Source organism: Leptosomus discolor, chromosome 1 (genome assembly GCF_034619465.1).
Source record: "Leptosomus discolor isolate bLepDis1 chromosome 1, bLepDis1.hap2, whole genome shotgun sequence".
Classification (NCBI taxonomy): domain Eukaryota; kingdom Metazoa; phylum Chordata; class Aves; order Leptosomiformes; family Leptosomidae; genus Leptosomus; species Leptosomus discolor.
In genome coordinates this window covers 17,094,716-17,111,112 of record NC_141391.1, presented here as the reverse complement: position 1 = coordinate 17,111,112, position 16,397 = coordinate 17,094,716, and the positions used below count along the sequence as shown (strand labels likewise).

Below are 16,397 nucleotides of genomic sequence, written 5' to 3'. Positions count from 1 at the left end.
TTATCACAGTTTAGTGATTCATTTCTACAGCTGAACAGCTGAGTATTCCATTTTATATATTGATGTTCTGGAGACACAGGTTAGCATGTTCATTGACTTCTATAGCTATTTTTCTCTCTTTGTCAAGACAAAGACCAAAATGTTGTCCTTTCTGAGCATGTTCTTCACAGTTTAATGCGCTAAATTGGCAAGTCTTATTAGTTTTAAGTCCACTCAAGTGAAATTTGTTGCTGTTAATACACCCTTCCCAGCCCCCTCCCCCCAACAAAACTAAATTATGAATTTTCCTGATATAAAATCTGAGTTTGGGTTTCCGAGCTGAGCTCATGCACACATTGTTGCTGATGATGTCTGGCGCATTTGGACGTACTTCCCTTTCTCAGCCAAATTATTAGTTCATCAATGACACTCCCATGTCGTTACAGTCTGTGCTGTGTTCCCATCAGTCACCAACACAGTTTGATTAAGGCACTCAATTATTTTTTTGGTTTTTATGGTAGGTCCGATGCAATTACAGCCAATCCTGAACTTTGCCTAATTGCAGTTCCAGTATGCACGGCCTTCGGGCAGTCAGGAGTCAATACACGTCCGTTTTCTCCCACACTTCCCGTGATGGATAATCTGGCTTTGTTTCTTATGGCTTCAGAAAAGGTAAGCTAGGTTTTAAAAGAAAGGAGAAAGGAGAAAAGTGTTAGAATGTTTCTGTCCTTCAACAAACCAGGACACAGCAAACACCAAAATATTTAATTTTAGACATCTGCATTTTTCCATGTTAACATTAAATATAATAATAGTAATCATCATAAAGATATTACATAGCATTTAAGTCTACTAGGGGAAAAAAGACTAGCAATTCTGAGGGTAAATTTCATTACAATAAATCATTATTGATTTAAATATAAAATCTGAATTTAATCAAGAAATTAACAGAAGAGGCAATACCTTAATCTAAATTGCTTTAAACTACGTTTATATACAGTGGAATGAGAATCAAGACCTTTTATGAACCTGAAAGCATTAGCAACTGTGAATAAAGTCATGCACAGGTGTTTAAAGGCTTAGATCTTCAACTAGGAATGTCAAGATAAAATATAACTACTGAAAATTGTTTATAAATTGCAATAGCTGTATCGGCTATCTTTGTGATAATTCCAGGATCAAATCTAAAGAAATTATTACTTCTTTTCACAATGCACATATTTACTATCAGTAAATCTGAGAACTGTCCTCAAATCTCTTTTCATATATTTTCCTAGATTTAGAGAAGGTAGGAACTTTCAAAGGAAATGTAGTTTATTGAGAAAAATACATTTTTCTACAGTTTTCTACATTAGGTCTAAATTTTCCACAAGAAGGTTTAAATTTTTGTCAAAATCCTTACTTTCAGGTAAATCAGACCAAAATATCTTGTTTATGTACTAATTGACTCAAGAAAAAATTTTGGATTTGTTAAAAAGAAAAAAGATTCGTAGTTATGCCATGTAACTTTAGTCATCCAAAAATCAGTAACCTGATCTAAAAGAGCTCTCTCATGTGATGACAGAAAAAGCCAATGACTAGTTTAGACTAAACGATTTCCAGATGACTAAAATCTGGGGAGGTGTCTAAGGTCAACCAATGCAGCAAGGACACCTGGAACAACAGGCACCCAAACTACACCACGTTGAAACAGACTTCAAAGATACTACGTGGAGGTATTAATTACTGGGGAAATCTGATTTCTAGTCAGCAGAAGCTACAGTCTATGCAACTAACTCATGTAATTGGTGTGCAGGGATGCAATCTGAAATACCAACTGGAAAAAGAGAGACAGGAGGTTGCATTCACATAGGAGCAAAGGGATGGCAAACATTTTATTTGCATTATTACTGATCTCTGCATTTAGAACTTTGTCCCTCTGAGCCCAGTTTCTCCTTCCGAGGTAGCAGTGAAATCCTGAACTGTTGTTTGATATGCTGAAGTTAATTTTATATGAGTGTGTGCGTATAGTGATGAGGAAGATTCCTTAAAACTGTACAGCTGCTGTTGCGGCACAGCTGGAGCTTGTATATCAAAGCAATGTTCCAAATCAATTACCCTAAAACCTCAGCCTTCACAAGCAGCCAAATTCAGGAAAAGGCCTCAGCTTACAGAGGGCATTATGGCATTCTCCTTTTGCTGAAAAACCTTGGCTTTGATAATCACAAATTGTAGTGTCCAAAGTCACCCTTTGAAAAATTTACCTGCTGCCACAGTACTTTGTGACAGGTACTGTTACCAAACATATCTTGACCTAATTCAAAGGCTAGATAGAAAAAGGGAGGCAGAGGAAATGTGGGAGTGGGAACCTGGGCCCATACCGTACCAAAATGCTCAACTACTCCCCAGCAGCAAATAAAAATCTATGCATTTGGAAAGCACAATGTGTGTCTGCACAATGCAATGTGGTGTAGCTCCACATAGTGCACGTCCAGAGTCCCATTGCAAATGGATGTCAAGGACTGGTAACTGCCTGCAGAAATGCACAGAACATGTTTTGGTCAATGGCAAGAAAAAACAAAGGTGCTTTAGTTTTGGGAAGGGATAGGAGTCCAAACCAGATTAGAGTGCAAACTTGGGTGGAAAAGGGACAGCTTACTCCAAATGTGATAAATTTCCCAGAAAGTCATCATTAGGTACCAGCATCTCTCCATCACTTTGATCAGCTATCTGTTCATGACCATTCAGGACTTGTCACTGCAAAATCTGAGTGAGAGCTCAGATTTATATGGGATACACAAGTTATGCGTAACTGTGGTTCTGTAGCTCAGTCTATATAGCTTTCTGGCCATTGACAACACACTCAGGACAGAAAGACAGCAAAAAGGGGTCCACCAAAAAAAAAAATCAAAATCAAAGGAGAATAACAAACAATTTCTCAGCAGCCTTCCATGGAATAACAGAAAAAGCTGCAATAAAACAACTCCTCTCTTCTCATGGCAGAGATTAACAACAGCTCAGCAACACACCACAGAAACAACCCAGACAGTTAACAAAGCCAGGAGAAGCAGGTCAAACTTGTACTCAGGAAGGTGCCATAAGGCCAAGTAACCAGGTAAGCTTCTGTGTTATATTTTAAACTACACTATAGGTCATCATAGAACTGTAGAATGGTTTGAGTTGGAAGGGACCTCAAAGATCATCTAGTTCCAAGCCCCCTGCCATGGCAGGGACACCTCCCACTAGACCAGGTTGCTCAAGGCTCCAGCCAACCTGGTCCTGAACACTTTCAGGGATGGAGTATCAACAACTCCCTTAGGCAACCTGTTCCAGTGTCTAATAATAAGCCGGGCTAATACTCTGCTTAACTGTGCTGTTACAATTTCAGATTTATGGCCTGGCTGCAGAAGCAGTTTCAGGAGTGGCTGGGATGAGAGGGAAAAGTCTTGCTATTTACTGTGAATATTACCCAAATTGTGAAAGCATCTGTGTGGTAAGTGTATGCAGTTAACGGTGATAATGTATTTTCAAATTTGTCATTAGTTTGATTAAATTAGTTGTGGAATTAATCATGTGAAAACACTAACTGCCCTGTTCCTATTGGGAAATGGGAATTTAGGAAACTGATATCCTCAGCTTGTATAATACAAATATCCTAGACCATGTGGGTTCTGTTGTTGTTCAGGCTCCTCTAGTACCTGGGTCACATGGAGGTGTCTTTGGCACAAATATTGAAGATGAACTTTTAATGAATTTTTCTGTCTTGAATATGAAATTGGAACTATATAAGTGCATTACACATTTACTGAGCCATCATGTAGCACTTCACCCTTTTTGTAATTAATTTAATATTTTTTTCATTTCTTTTTGTAGTTTTGTAATTAATTTTGTTGATTATAAACAACAGCATGGGGTGCGAGAGCAAGAGAAGGCATCTGAACTGGAAGCTGGTTCATGAGCTTCATGGCCCACCGAGAAGGCCATGGAGAGGCAGTGGTGGTGGATACTGGGACAATCCCTTTGAAAGTCTGTGGGTTTGGGGTGAGGAACTCAGTAGGGTTTTTCCCTAGAGCAGCTGGAGAGAAGGCTGTTAGGCTCCACACTATTCTCAGGGCATCAACTCAACTAGTGTACTAAGGGCTTACTACTGACACACAAAAATGGAAAACTATTGCCAAGGGGAAGAGGAAGGGACTGTTCACTCCATAAAGCAAACTTCCTTCCCTGCCTTCAGCAGATAAAGTAGCATGTCATCCCTCTGAATGTCTTTATCCCCCCTTCCCCAGACTAGTCCTTTATCATACAGGCTAGTCCACACATACAGACTAGTCCTACATTTTCATTTTCTGCTGCGTGAGAGCCAGGTGAATTTCCCTGAGGCAACTTACTTTTGACTGGATTACACTACAAGAAAAAACATGGTAATGAATATTGATTGTCAAGAGGGTTATTTCAGCTATTGCATATTAGTTTAAAACATATACTGTTAAAACTAATTGAAGTTAGCTTAAAAAGTCAGCATGTTGGTTACTCATGCAGGTTAGAACCGCCAAGCATCTTTTCATATTAGCTAGTTTTAGTCCCAGTATGATCCCTTTACTCCTTGGATAAATAAACATATCAAAGGTTTCAAAACGCATGACATTTATTTCTGCAGAAATATGTGTAACCAGTGTTGTGGGCTCTGCACTGCTGCCAGCTAACAGGGGTTTATGAGTAGCACGTGTACAAACAGATGGCATAGTCACCCTGTACAGAGCACGGCACGCACATAACCCCTCGCTGCCTGCGTGGCTAGGGATGGCCAAGTATTGCCAGGAGAGGATGGCTGGACCTTGGCAGTCTTCCACATATAAGCATCAGCATTTTTATAAGAAGTTCACATGCTGAAATTTCTCAGGTAAATATTATGGCAAATAAGTAGAATGAAGATTTCAGAAGTCTATAAATATTTGCTCAAAATCCTAGTTATTTCTATTTTTTGGTAAATTTTTAAATGTTTGCAACCTGAAGTGTTTTTAAGAGATTATCAGATGTTTTGACTGACCCAAACATGAATTTTCAATAAAATAAAATGCAACGTGAGCATTTTTTATATACATTTTTCCTATGTTTTTTCCTATTTCCTGTGTTGCAACAAGTCCCACAAAAATCCAAACTTTAGAGAAAGGCACTTATGACCTTTCCTTAAAAATAACACTCTGTTAGCCCTAACTTTTATTTCAAGAAATCAGTAAGGCTAAAATAAATTCTACAAGTATAATCATAGTGTTTGTTGCACAGGAATCATAGAGCTGGGTGGGAACTCAAGGGACTGTCAAATCATGCTACGTTTAGCATGCTAAGCCAGTTTGGGTCAGGTCAGTATTTGAATGAAAGCTTTGGTTTTTTGTTTGCTTTCTTTAAGATTATGGTTTGGATGCATTGCACCCTGTAAAACTGACAAGGAATATGTTTTCTGGGACTCTTACTTTTATACCAGCCTGAGGACACTCTCAGTTGCAGGCACATGACTAAAGAATTTAAAGAAAAAAGATGTCTTCATTTGCATTTTGCACAATTACTTGCACAGGATTTTTTCTTTTTAAGACCCTTATCACTGACAGTAGGCAGTGAACTTTGGAGGTTACTATTAGCATCTGGAAGTCCTGATTCCCAGTTCACAGTAATGAACACTGGCCTGTACTCTTAGAGTCCCTTGACACCTGCTATGCCTCGCATTTTCACTAGTGAATAAAGTGCACAGCATTTTTTTTTTTTTCACGTGGAGAAAATAGGCAGCTCTGTTGCAATTAAAATATACCCAGGGTCATGACTTCTTGTACAACAGGGAACAAAAGGAAACTACACAGCGACAGTATGTTTGGGATAGTTTCCCAGCCAGCGTACGCCAAGCCCCCTCCCTCACCCCCCGAGAACCCACCTATTCCTTGCAGCGCTCCAGCTATCATGCTCAAACACCATTCTCTGCTCACTCTGTGTCTGCTCTGTACTGTATGGTTCTGTATTGTACCGGCTGTGCCTTTAGACTGTAAGCTCCTCGGGACAGGGACCTGTTATGTGTTTGGCACACTTCACCTATTGTACAGCGCCGTGTACTCCAGCGCTATATAAATAATAAATAAAAAAATAATAATTGTATCTCCAGTTGTTTCCTCCAAAAGTTTTTCTAGGTGGCAACATAAAAATTCTATTCTTCATCTCCTTTCCCTAAACTTTTTTTTCTTACTTCTGCTATATGGATGGCTCAGTGATTTCAGGAAAATGTAGCTCAAGCTTGTTGTTAACAGAGGAGACATGTGGCTTGCTATTTGCCACGGTAAAGGAGCTCTAGGTAGCACGACAGGGCAGGGTCCTAGCTGCACCTTCACTTATAAAGCAGCCAGTATAGCTTGGGAGCTATGTTAAAGTTATATTTAGAAGCTTAATTTGCTGCTACGTGCCATTTCCAAAGGTCAGAGAGTTGATTTGACTAATGATTAGTTGGCAACATACTCACTGCACGGATGAGAACAAGTACATTAGTAAACCATCCCTGCGCGCCTACCCAGGGGAACTACGCAGGATGCAGCTTGGCAACGGCAGCGGTTCAGTCTCCGAAATCACTGTGTGAACATCTAAAATACACTAGACCTGAGCTAGGTAAAGGGGTACGTTACTGAAAGCTGAGGACGATAATCAAGGTCTATTCACTGGTTAGTGATTTTTTGTGGTTATTATACTGGGCAAAGGTTGACCTGAAGCAGGATATTGTGAAAAAAATGCCACACAATTAGCATAAAACATGTATCAAAGGGAGGGTGAAGGAGTAGGGTAGGGAGGAGGGAGAGAAGGTAAAACAACATTTAGACTTCTTGTAACAGTGCCTTGTCTTCCATTAGGTTAACTATGGTTCAGTGACGTTGCCTATCCTAAATCTTGATGATAACGAAGTCCCAGTTAGGGTCAACATCGAATAATAAAGGCTTACAGTAATTTGTCACTAGTAGAGTGCAAATCTTTAGGAAAATAGACTGGCCAATCATGTAATTAAACAATGGCCCTCTGAATATATATTTTATGATTTCAAATAGTTGTCATCTCCCAACCGATTTGACAACATTGAGTTGTTAAAAATGTATTTTTTATCTTAAAAATTCCTTGCAATGCAGATGTCTATTAGCAACATAGAATAGTATACTGTACATCTGCAGCCAAAAAAAACTGAACCACTTTGCACTGAAGTTTTCCAAAATATAAAGCTCTGTTCAGAAGCAAGCACCACTAGACAGACATAGCACAACACTGCGTTACAAGATGCATCACCCACTCACTGTAGTAGGCCCTAAGTCCTACCCCTAAATTTTAATACTTTCGGTTCCATATACGTTGTAACCTTCTCTATAAGTTGCTAAATTCTGGGTATTCTGCGAGGAAGTTGGGTTAAAAGTCTGTGCACTCTTTGCCACCTTCATTCGTTTCGCCTCTGCCCTGGACTTGTAACAGAACTCTATCAAAGCCACCAGCATTGCCAAGCCCAAGCCTCCAACCAGAATGTAGAAGACTCCAGCAACGTTGCTGAGACTCAAGGCACTCGTCTTGTCCTGGGGAAACAGAAGTGACACAATTAACCCCGTAAAACAGACCCCCAGGAGCACAAGCTACACATTAAAACATTGGAAATAGAAATAAAAAACAACATTTAGCTGAAATTAAATGACAGTTGTTTACATACTTCTCACAAAAATTGACCTATCTGGACCTATAAAATACATTTTAAGCACTTAGTTTTCCTGGTTGGCATAAAAAATACTAGTATATTGCCAACATATCAGGATATCATTGCTTCCTTACTGCAAAACTTTACTTCCACTAAGTGGAGAATTAAACAATGACCTGTCTAGCTATCTTTAGGGGACATTTTAGCACTGATACGAAACTGCATTTACTTAAAGCTCTTTAAAAGCCTTGGAATCCAGAAATTCATTTATATTAGACAAGACTCTGCCTGGCCTTTAAAAAGCCAGTAATTGTACTTGTGGTAAGCATTGCTGTTAATTTAAAAGATCCAGACTGAGTTTCTGATGCTTAAATGACAGGTGAAAATAACATGTAAGGCTTAAGTTCTTTCTTTGAACAAACACTTCCTTTGAAAGTGTACACTGTACCACACACATCATGATGTATTTACCTCTTACCGATTATTGTATTTTCTTTCTATTTTATTATAAATATAGTTCTGGAACATGCCCATGGACTACTAAGGCTCAGTAATAGTATAATTTTAAATAGCAATTTATGAAGTCTTACACTTTATTCATAAATTCGACAACATTGAGAACTTTCTTTAGCAAATTATTAAATATACATCATTTTATAAACGATCACCTTCTTGGACGTATTGTAGGAAATAACTATTCTACATTTCTCTATACTTCACTGCTTAGTTACAAATTATATATTTTGATTTGAAATCTATGTGCATTTTTAGCACAGTTCTCAAGGAACTCTCTCAGGATTGACTTCATATACTACATTGTGCACCTTAAGATACTTATAAAGCTTTATTCTTACGCAGACTATATAATCTTTACCTAAAGTAAGGAGAGTACTTAACTTCCAGTTGTAATCTCTACGAATTTTAACTTACAAAGAATGCAGAATATTTGGATGTTTAATTTAAAGAGGCACTATTTATTGTGTAATCTCTAGATTAGCACAGTAACAATTCCCATGGATATATAGAGGAGTTTGGGGCTTATATCTGGGTTCTGCTTTGTCTGTCTCTTTTTAGCTGGCTAAGAGGACTCCGGATATCTTGGAAGTAACTGTGCTTCTCTCGTGGCAACTGCTAACATGGTGCTTGCAAACAAGGAGGAGGCAGGACTGAGAAAGACCTGACCTAACATACGTGGCGAGTTGAGGCTTTCTCAGCTGTCCTTTACAGGTACTCTGCCATCCTCTTAACTGGTTTTCATTCCTTTCTCCAAAGCACTTGCCAGAAAAAGCAAAATGTGCTGGAAGTTTGTTTCCCAGGCTAATTTTAGCCACTATCCATCAGGGTAACTCTCAGGGCATGCAGGCAGCAAGCAGTTGCTGCTCATAATTGCTTTCCTTTTAGCTCTGGACAGCACAGGCTGGCGTAGAGACAGGCACTGTGAAGAAATTTCAGACTCCCTGAATATAGAGCTGGCACTGACTATGGTGCTTCCCAGCCACCAGAAAATACCTGCTTCTGTGTTTGTCCCCAAACACAGAGAAATAGAGAAGGCTCCATTCCCTGGAGCTGTCAGGATTACTGTTTGGGAATGGACTAGGGTAAACACTGTAAGCTGTATAAAGCTATTAATTATCAAAGCCTTTCACTTCAAAGCTCAAGTTAAGTCTTCCTCCCTCCTCAAGGAGCCAGGGACCTTTCCAAAGGCAGCCAGGCACAGCCACCCTGGGCAGTGATGAAAGACAATCCTTCCCGCTAGCACTTCCCCTTTTCATAAAACCACTGAGGGAGGCCAGCTCCAAAAGGAGAAACAGTGAAGGGACACTTCCTAGGCAGTCAACGGGGAAAGTCCATGCCCCCGAGGCAGGAAGGAAACAACTAATGCAACCTGCCTCGTAACTCTTCAACAGATACTTTGAATATGTAGGATGATGTTTGGTGATTTATATCACTGAAGACTTTGAAAAGCAATAGTGCTTCTTTAAATTAAAGTGTGACCCCCATCAAGATGGGGCAAAGCTGATTCATTCTGTGTCTACAGCTGCTTATTTTACTTCTAAGTCATTTTGTTTATTACTTCCTTTACTGCTTTGTGAACACGATAGTAGGTCCCGAACTGCAGCGACTGACCTTACTTCCAGAGTCCTTGGGTCCACATTCACCTTTATCGTACCACCATTTGTTTTTCAGCTTGTCTAAGACGCCTGCCTCACTGAGTTTCAAAACGGCAAGGTTTACAGGAGTTCTTCACGTGGAAAATAACATAAATAACATTATATATGTTATTTTATGTTATTCAAGTAAAACTACATAGAATCGCATTGCAAAGTGACAGAGCAGAGGCCACAGTGGGTGCTATGTCATGTACTGTTGGCCCAGGTTTAGAGACAGACATATGACCGGGACCTGCTCCATCGCTTTAGGTAACAGGCACATACTGCTGGGGAAGATTTGTAAATAAATAGTATGCAATTACTGTGAACCCAAAACTATTGGCTTAGACATATTAACAACATATATAATACGACTGGATATATGCCTTAAGAAATATATTCATTTGTGTTCCTTGCTTTCAATCTACTTTTAGTTTGTATGTGTACAAACTAATCATATGACTTGGCTACAGCTATTTCATTTACTGCCCTCAAAATTAGCCTGGCAAGAGAAAGGAGATGCTTTGTGCAGCGTGCTGCCCACAACCACTTGGCACAGAGCTGTAATCAAGGAGGTCTGCATGCAGAGAACTAATCCTCAGCTAAGAAGAACATGACAGTCAGTCTTTCATCTTCATTTTGGTTTCAACATTATTTTCAAATTCAAAGTTTTTCCATAAATCTTACTTATTCACATAAGTCTTTCGAGGGTCCCAGGCTGATGATAAGTTACTACTTGGAATATCTTCTCTTGCTACTAGTATTTGCTCTGGGTGATGTAGCAGAGTTTAATATTGAGATGAAACCTAATCTGATTCCTCGAAATCATGAACTGCTATGGGTTTACACTGAAGTTACTTAAACTCAGTGAATAATCTCAGAGTATTATGGTAATGCCCCCGTTCATGCAGTTATACCAGTTTATTTTCTAAAATCCTGTGAAATGATTAACAGACTTATTTTATGTACTTTCCACTTTGAATCATTGAGTGTCCAATTCTTAATGTGATAGGCATATGGATATCTATTTATGTGCAGGTGTGCATGAAAATACAATATATACCAGAGAAGGAGGTAGATAAACAGAAATGGCATGTAATAGATAGACTTCTGGTCATGTTATATGACATAGGACCTGATCCTGTGTGTGCCAGCAGATTCCTATGGGAAAATTAATCTCTCATAATACACCATATTCCATGCATTGCTAAAATGTTAACTCATGAATTCAAGGCTTAATAAATAAATAGCCAGTGCAAGCATTAATTAGTATAGTGTAACTGAACCTACTAAAAAATGAAAGAGACAAGGGCCTTGTTATACTCTACAGCTGGTTTAACTGGAAATATCCAAATGCTCATGTATTAATATATTTGGGCATGTTTGTATATTTATATTTAATACACAAATAACAGCTCCTGAACCTCATATGCTACTCTTAGCTTTAGGGATCCTGTCTTTTCATTTTGATTAGTCTTTTTACATATACATAAAGGGGCGATTCACCTCACCTCATTTTTTTCACCCATAAGTTATGCCCTGAGCTTTGGCTGCCTGTCTAGGCCTCCCTGCAGTTAAGAGAAAAAGACAGGTACCTCCAAAAGGTGGGCTTAGATACCAGCTTTAACAAAGGATGAAGCACGCTGTTGAGATACTCATCTCTTTTCGTTTATTACTGAGGAAGCCTTGGTTCCTCAGAGAAATGACAATTTTGGACAGCTACAGTTGGGTGACAGTATTCCCAGGTACTCTCAGGTGACCCCTTTAAGTAATGGAAATGCTTCATCCACTTTCCAAATCCCACACATTTAATTCATATGGCATACTCTGCTTCTAGAGCAGAAAATGCCTATTTCTTGATCTTTTCCAGTATTCAAACTTACTTTTTGTCTTCAGGCTTCCTGGCAGAAGGTTGTGCAGGTTGATAGTGGAATATGAGAGTTCCACAGCTGTGAAATGAGTGGGTAGCAGTTTGGGATGCTGGCAAGTTGCCTGTCAATATGATCCTCTGTTTGCTTCTAGTACAAGTGCGAAATAATTAATATTATTTGGATAGCCATCATCTGTAACATGTCATACATTGGAACTAAGCCACATTTCGGTGCTCCTAAGTCCCAGCAGAGTAACAGGGCTGCTTCTGACAAAGATAAGGAACATCCAGGTACTGTTCTTACATGGAAAATCAGAAGCCTGTGGAGTTTTTGCAGATTAAACTGATTAAAGTGATAATTAGGACTTGATATGAACTACCAAGACCAGCAGCAAGCTGGGATGAGTTAGAAAACAGATGTCTCCCAGTCCTTCACTTGTTTTTCAGCACTAACAATTTAGGTATCTAAAGCCTGACACGGGCAGGGATTTTTTTCTTCTTTGCAGCTGTAGTTCCTTTAATGTCATGCTTTATGCATCGACTCTGTGAGGAAGCGCTCAGGTTTTCCTTTGGGAAAAGCAACCAATTTCATGCTAAAATTGCCACACTATCCTCAATACATAACTGAACGCAATGGCAATGGCCAGCAGAGATGAGGCAATTCCCACTTTCCACTGAAATACAGCCAGTGATGTGTCTGAGGTGGGGTCCTTGTTTCTTCTCTCCACTATTTTGGCTGAAACAGTTTCTGAATCAAGGCACTGCACAAGCTCAGGGAAACCTGTCCTATGCCCCTCACTTTCTCACCTGCCATAGCACGGCCATGTGAATGAGACATGACATGTCCTTTACATGTCCCCTCAGACAGTCCTAGCTGTGATGAGGGAGAAGAACTCTGAGCTAAATTTAAAATTACATTTTAAAATATTTTAAATATATTTAAACTTAAATTTAAAAATATTTTACACTTTCAGAACAGCATTTTTCTCCCACTTTAAATCAGCCAGCTGCAATGGGAAATGTACACGGTCCAATACAAGATGTCCAGACTGAACGGCTGCAGAGTCGAAAAGGAAGACTTTTGCTTATGCTTTTCAGAATAGGCTTTTCAAACATACCTGTTTGCAATCACAGTAACTGATTGCAGATCAGTTTTGGGTTTTGCATCTTAGCAGGAGATTTTCAACAGCTCTCCTGGGAGATGAATGCACAGATCACCTTGACTTTCATGGGAAGCCACTTATCTAGGTGTCTTTCCTTTCTTTGGAAATATCCTCTCCAAATAAGCGTCATTTTGACCGTGTCAGTCATGACTACAACTTGTTACTCCACTGCTTATACAATCAGTTGGTGAATAGTCCCACTGATATTAAAGGGGCAGAAAGTAAAAATCAGTATGGTTTGCTATACATAAGCAATCAGCTCTACATTAGCAATGTATTTAAGTCATATACAGAGGATAAATCCAGCATTTATAATTAAATTTCCCATCAAGTTCAGTCTTGTATACTTAATATTTCAGTGGAAAATTACTATAGATTTAGCATTTTTTTCAAGTTGTTTAGTGATTCCTGAATTACTAATGTTGGGCTAAATCTTCAACGAGAGTAAACTGGTAGCCTTTGGGAAAATCAGTGAAGTTTTTCCAATGTGCAGCTGCCAAGACTATCTGTTGTTATATATAAACAGGATCCATCTGCCTCGAATTCATGTAGGGATAATATATGAGAAATAACAAATAAAATTATCCTTCATATATGGAGAAGAATTTGTCCCATGTAGCCACAGTGCAAAACTGTGGACCCTATTCTTCACCCACGTGCTGAAGTCAGGGGTGGTGCAGCCTGACCTGGGCGCAGGGACACTGGTTTTCTGCCTTTTCATCATGTTCTCAGCCCTCCTACCTCCCCTCTTGGCTTCTTCCCCATTTCCTCCTATCCTGTCATCAAACACTTGCTGTTGGAAGGGCTGGTTTTTAAGAGCCTCGGGCTGGATCTTGTGCCAGCAACATCAGCGAAATCACAGTGCTTTAAAACAGCATTAATGAAGTTCTGAGTTAGTCGTGTTCAGGACAACGAATGGGCAATTATAGCATTTAAATTACAATACTGAGCGATTCTGAAACCACTACAGTGTCTTGGTATACAGGGATTTTAAAAATGCAATCAAGTATGCTTTAGGAGGATTTTCATTACCCATTCATGGCTGAGCCATTAATTAAGTGTAAGGTCAGTCTCATCTGCTGAATGAAAAACAAGGGCCACCGTGTTTTCCTGAGGGCTGTCAGCAGAGACTGGAGGAGAGCTCCATCAGCACAGCTTCTTTCCTCTCACACTTTTATAAAAACAATGGAGCAGACTGGCAGAAACTGTGTTTAAATATCTTCCCAGGCATCACATGAAATGGTGCTGGCATATGGTTAAGACCTGAGGTAATACCTTCAAAAGCACTCAAACAACTTGGGGACCTCAGTTTTATCTCCAAACACGACTTAATTACTGAGGTCACTAAACCACAGGTGGTTCACACAGAACTGTCCTTCTGAATTTTGGAAGATTGTTCCTTAAAGGGAACAATAAATGGGGAGGCTAGAGATGACCTTTTAAGTGCACAGAATGGATGTAGGAGAAATCTTGTTTTACAGAGCAATGGAAACATTTGGAGAACTGCTGAGCTCTCATGAAACTCCCCAATTTCTATAGCCCTCTGTACTATCATGAAGGGTTATTTTGAATCTAGACTCTCATATTCTGACTAGTGAATCTCAAACAGTAACAGCACAGTTATCAGTCAAGTCTCAGGTACTGTATTTCTTTCAGGAGAAGAGGATGTCCTTATTCTTGTTCATGACAGTAGGAAGTCCTGTAATTTGGACTGGAGCTGATAACAAAGGTCAGGTTTTGTTCTTTTTAAATTCATACAATGAAAAGAAGTTTTAGCTAGAGATGCTTAAGAGCTTAGTTCAGGACTTGTTGGTAGTTGTCAGGTTTACAACAGTGCATGGTGTCCTAGTTATTCCACTAATGATCATTTGCTAGCATATAAAATTAAAATGTTTAGAGCTCCAAGACCCAGGGAAGGGTCTTATTTACTTTAGTTGATCAGATCCTACAAGACTGTTCCTGAAGAAGGAAATGGATTTTGTAGATGATAAATGGTTAACTAACATTTTGGGGAGTCAGAGTAGCTGTAGTTTAAAAACCAAGACCAGATGCTGCTGCAATGCAGAATTTGAGAAGCATGGTAGTACCTGCTCATCTCCGTGATGCACCTGGTTCTACTGAATGTGGGCAGTGCAGGCACATGGTAGACCTGGGGCTTCCCAGGAGCACTGGTACTGCCTACTCAGCTGTGCCTGGGAAAAAGTGCGGCAAGAAACAGGCCTGAGGTCAGATGAATGCTCCTGGCAGTCCTAGTGCCACAAGTTGAGCTCCATCATGTTCTCCATCCTTTGCTAATGCTGCCTTGCCCACCATATTTTTTATTGTATCCTGAACTGCCTGTGTCACCTATTGTTCATTTCCATGGGCAATGTGTTCCTTCATCCATCCTGCATTCACAGATCCTCCCTGTTTCTCCATGGACCGCACTTGCCTTCCTTTTCTACATTTTTCCTTCACTTCTTTTTCTGTCACTTGCCATCACACCAAACTTGCCCCTTCAGCACTTCCAGACATTTCCCTGATGAAGCCCTGCCCGTCCCTCTACCATGAGCTCCCCCTCTTTTCCTGCTTCGTGACTCAAAGCACCAGTGGCTGGTAATCAGGGAAAGTAAGTAAAAAGCATCCTTAGTTTGCTGCCTAGCTTTTACCTCACCTTTCAACCACACCAGGTTTGTGAGGGATGTATTCTAAGAAAATAGAGGTATTTTAATGATATGACTCCCTGCCTGTGACATTTAAAAAAATTAAATAAACACCCCTCCCCTAATAATGCAAAAGTTAAGTTCTGGCTTGGGTGGAGCATGTAATAGTAGCAATGTTGGAGATTCATGGTTCACTTGTCAACTTCCTTAGAAGAAGGTGGTATTTGCTCCACTTGCAGGTAAACGCTACCATGTCTGATAGGCCTAAGCACTTTGGAAGAGAAAATAAAGACCATTTTTGAAACTGTGACTGCTGGCGAGCAGAGCGGTGGGGGGAAAATAGGTAGAGCAGCAGGATTGAAGGCAAAGTGAAGAGGATTAGGAGACCAGTTCTGGGTGAGTGCAGAACAGCCCAAGGGATGGTCCCTGAGGCCAGGACACAGCATGAAAGAGCAGGAGGACTAAAGAAGGATAGAAAGTAGTAAGAAAAAAATATATGTAGGCAACTGTAAAGAAAGCTACATAAACTGTGTATGGCAAATCAGTCAAATTTAATCATCTATATCTGAGTAGCTCTGTGCCTGCAGAGTAACCTGTGCAGCATTCTCATATATTGTTCACACACAAGCACATAAATAAATATTTTTACATACTGCCTGGCACAGAAGGTATATTTTTAATATCTTCATCCTCTCCCACTTCACCATTTCCCACTTCCATATCTTTGCTTCTTTTCAGCACAGGGCAGTTTCCCAAAAGGAAGCTGTGAGGAGGCAAGGAAGTAGTGGCACTGGCCATATGGAAGATATGGAAATGCAGGAAGAATAAGAAGCTGTCATCACCTCAGACTAAAATTCAGTCTAAAATTCCTGTCTGATAAATTCTGCCTAGGGAATCACCATGGATTTCAGTTTG

At 39.8% G+C, this 16,397-nt stretch overlaps 1 protein-coding gene across 8 annotated transcripts in view; it reads right to left on the bottom strand.

Moving 5' to 3' along the window:
- Positions 1-491: 491 nt before the first annotated feature.
- Positions 492-16,397, bottom strand: part of GRIA4 (glutamate ionotropic receptor AMPA type subunit 4) — a 242,057-nt gene continuing 226,151 nt past the window's right edge. For 6 of the 8 annotated variants that reach the window (XM_086481766.1, XM_086481770.1, XM_086481768.1 and 3 more), the window contains 2 exons: positions 7,407-7,541; positions 492-656 (listed from right to left, as the gene is read on the bottom strand). In XM_086481766.1, the coding sequence (XP_086337892.1) occupies positions 492-656; positions 7,407-7,541 (300 nt within the window). Of the gene's footprint in view, positions 657-7,406; positions 7,542-9,784; positions 9,900-16,397 lie in introns of all 8 variants that reach the window. The other 2 variants (XM_086481765.1, XM_086481767.1) reach the window with 1 other exon arrangement.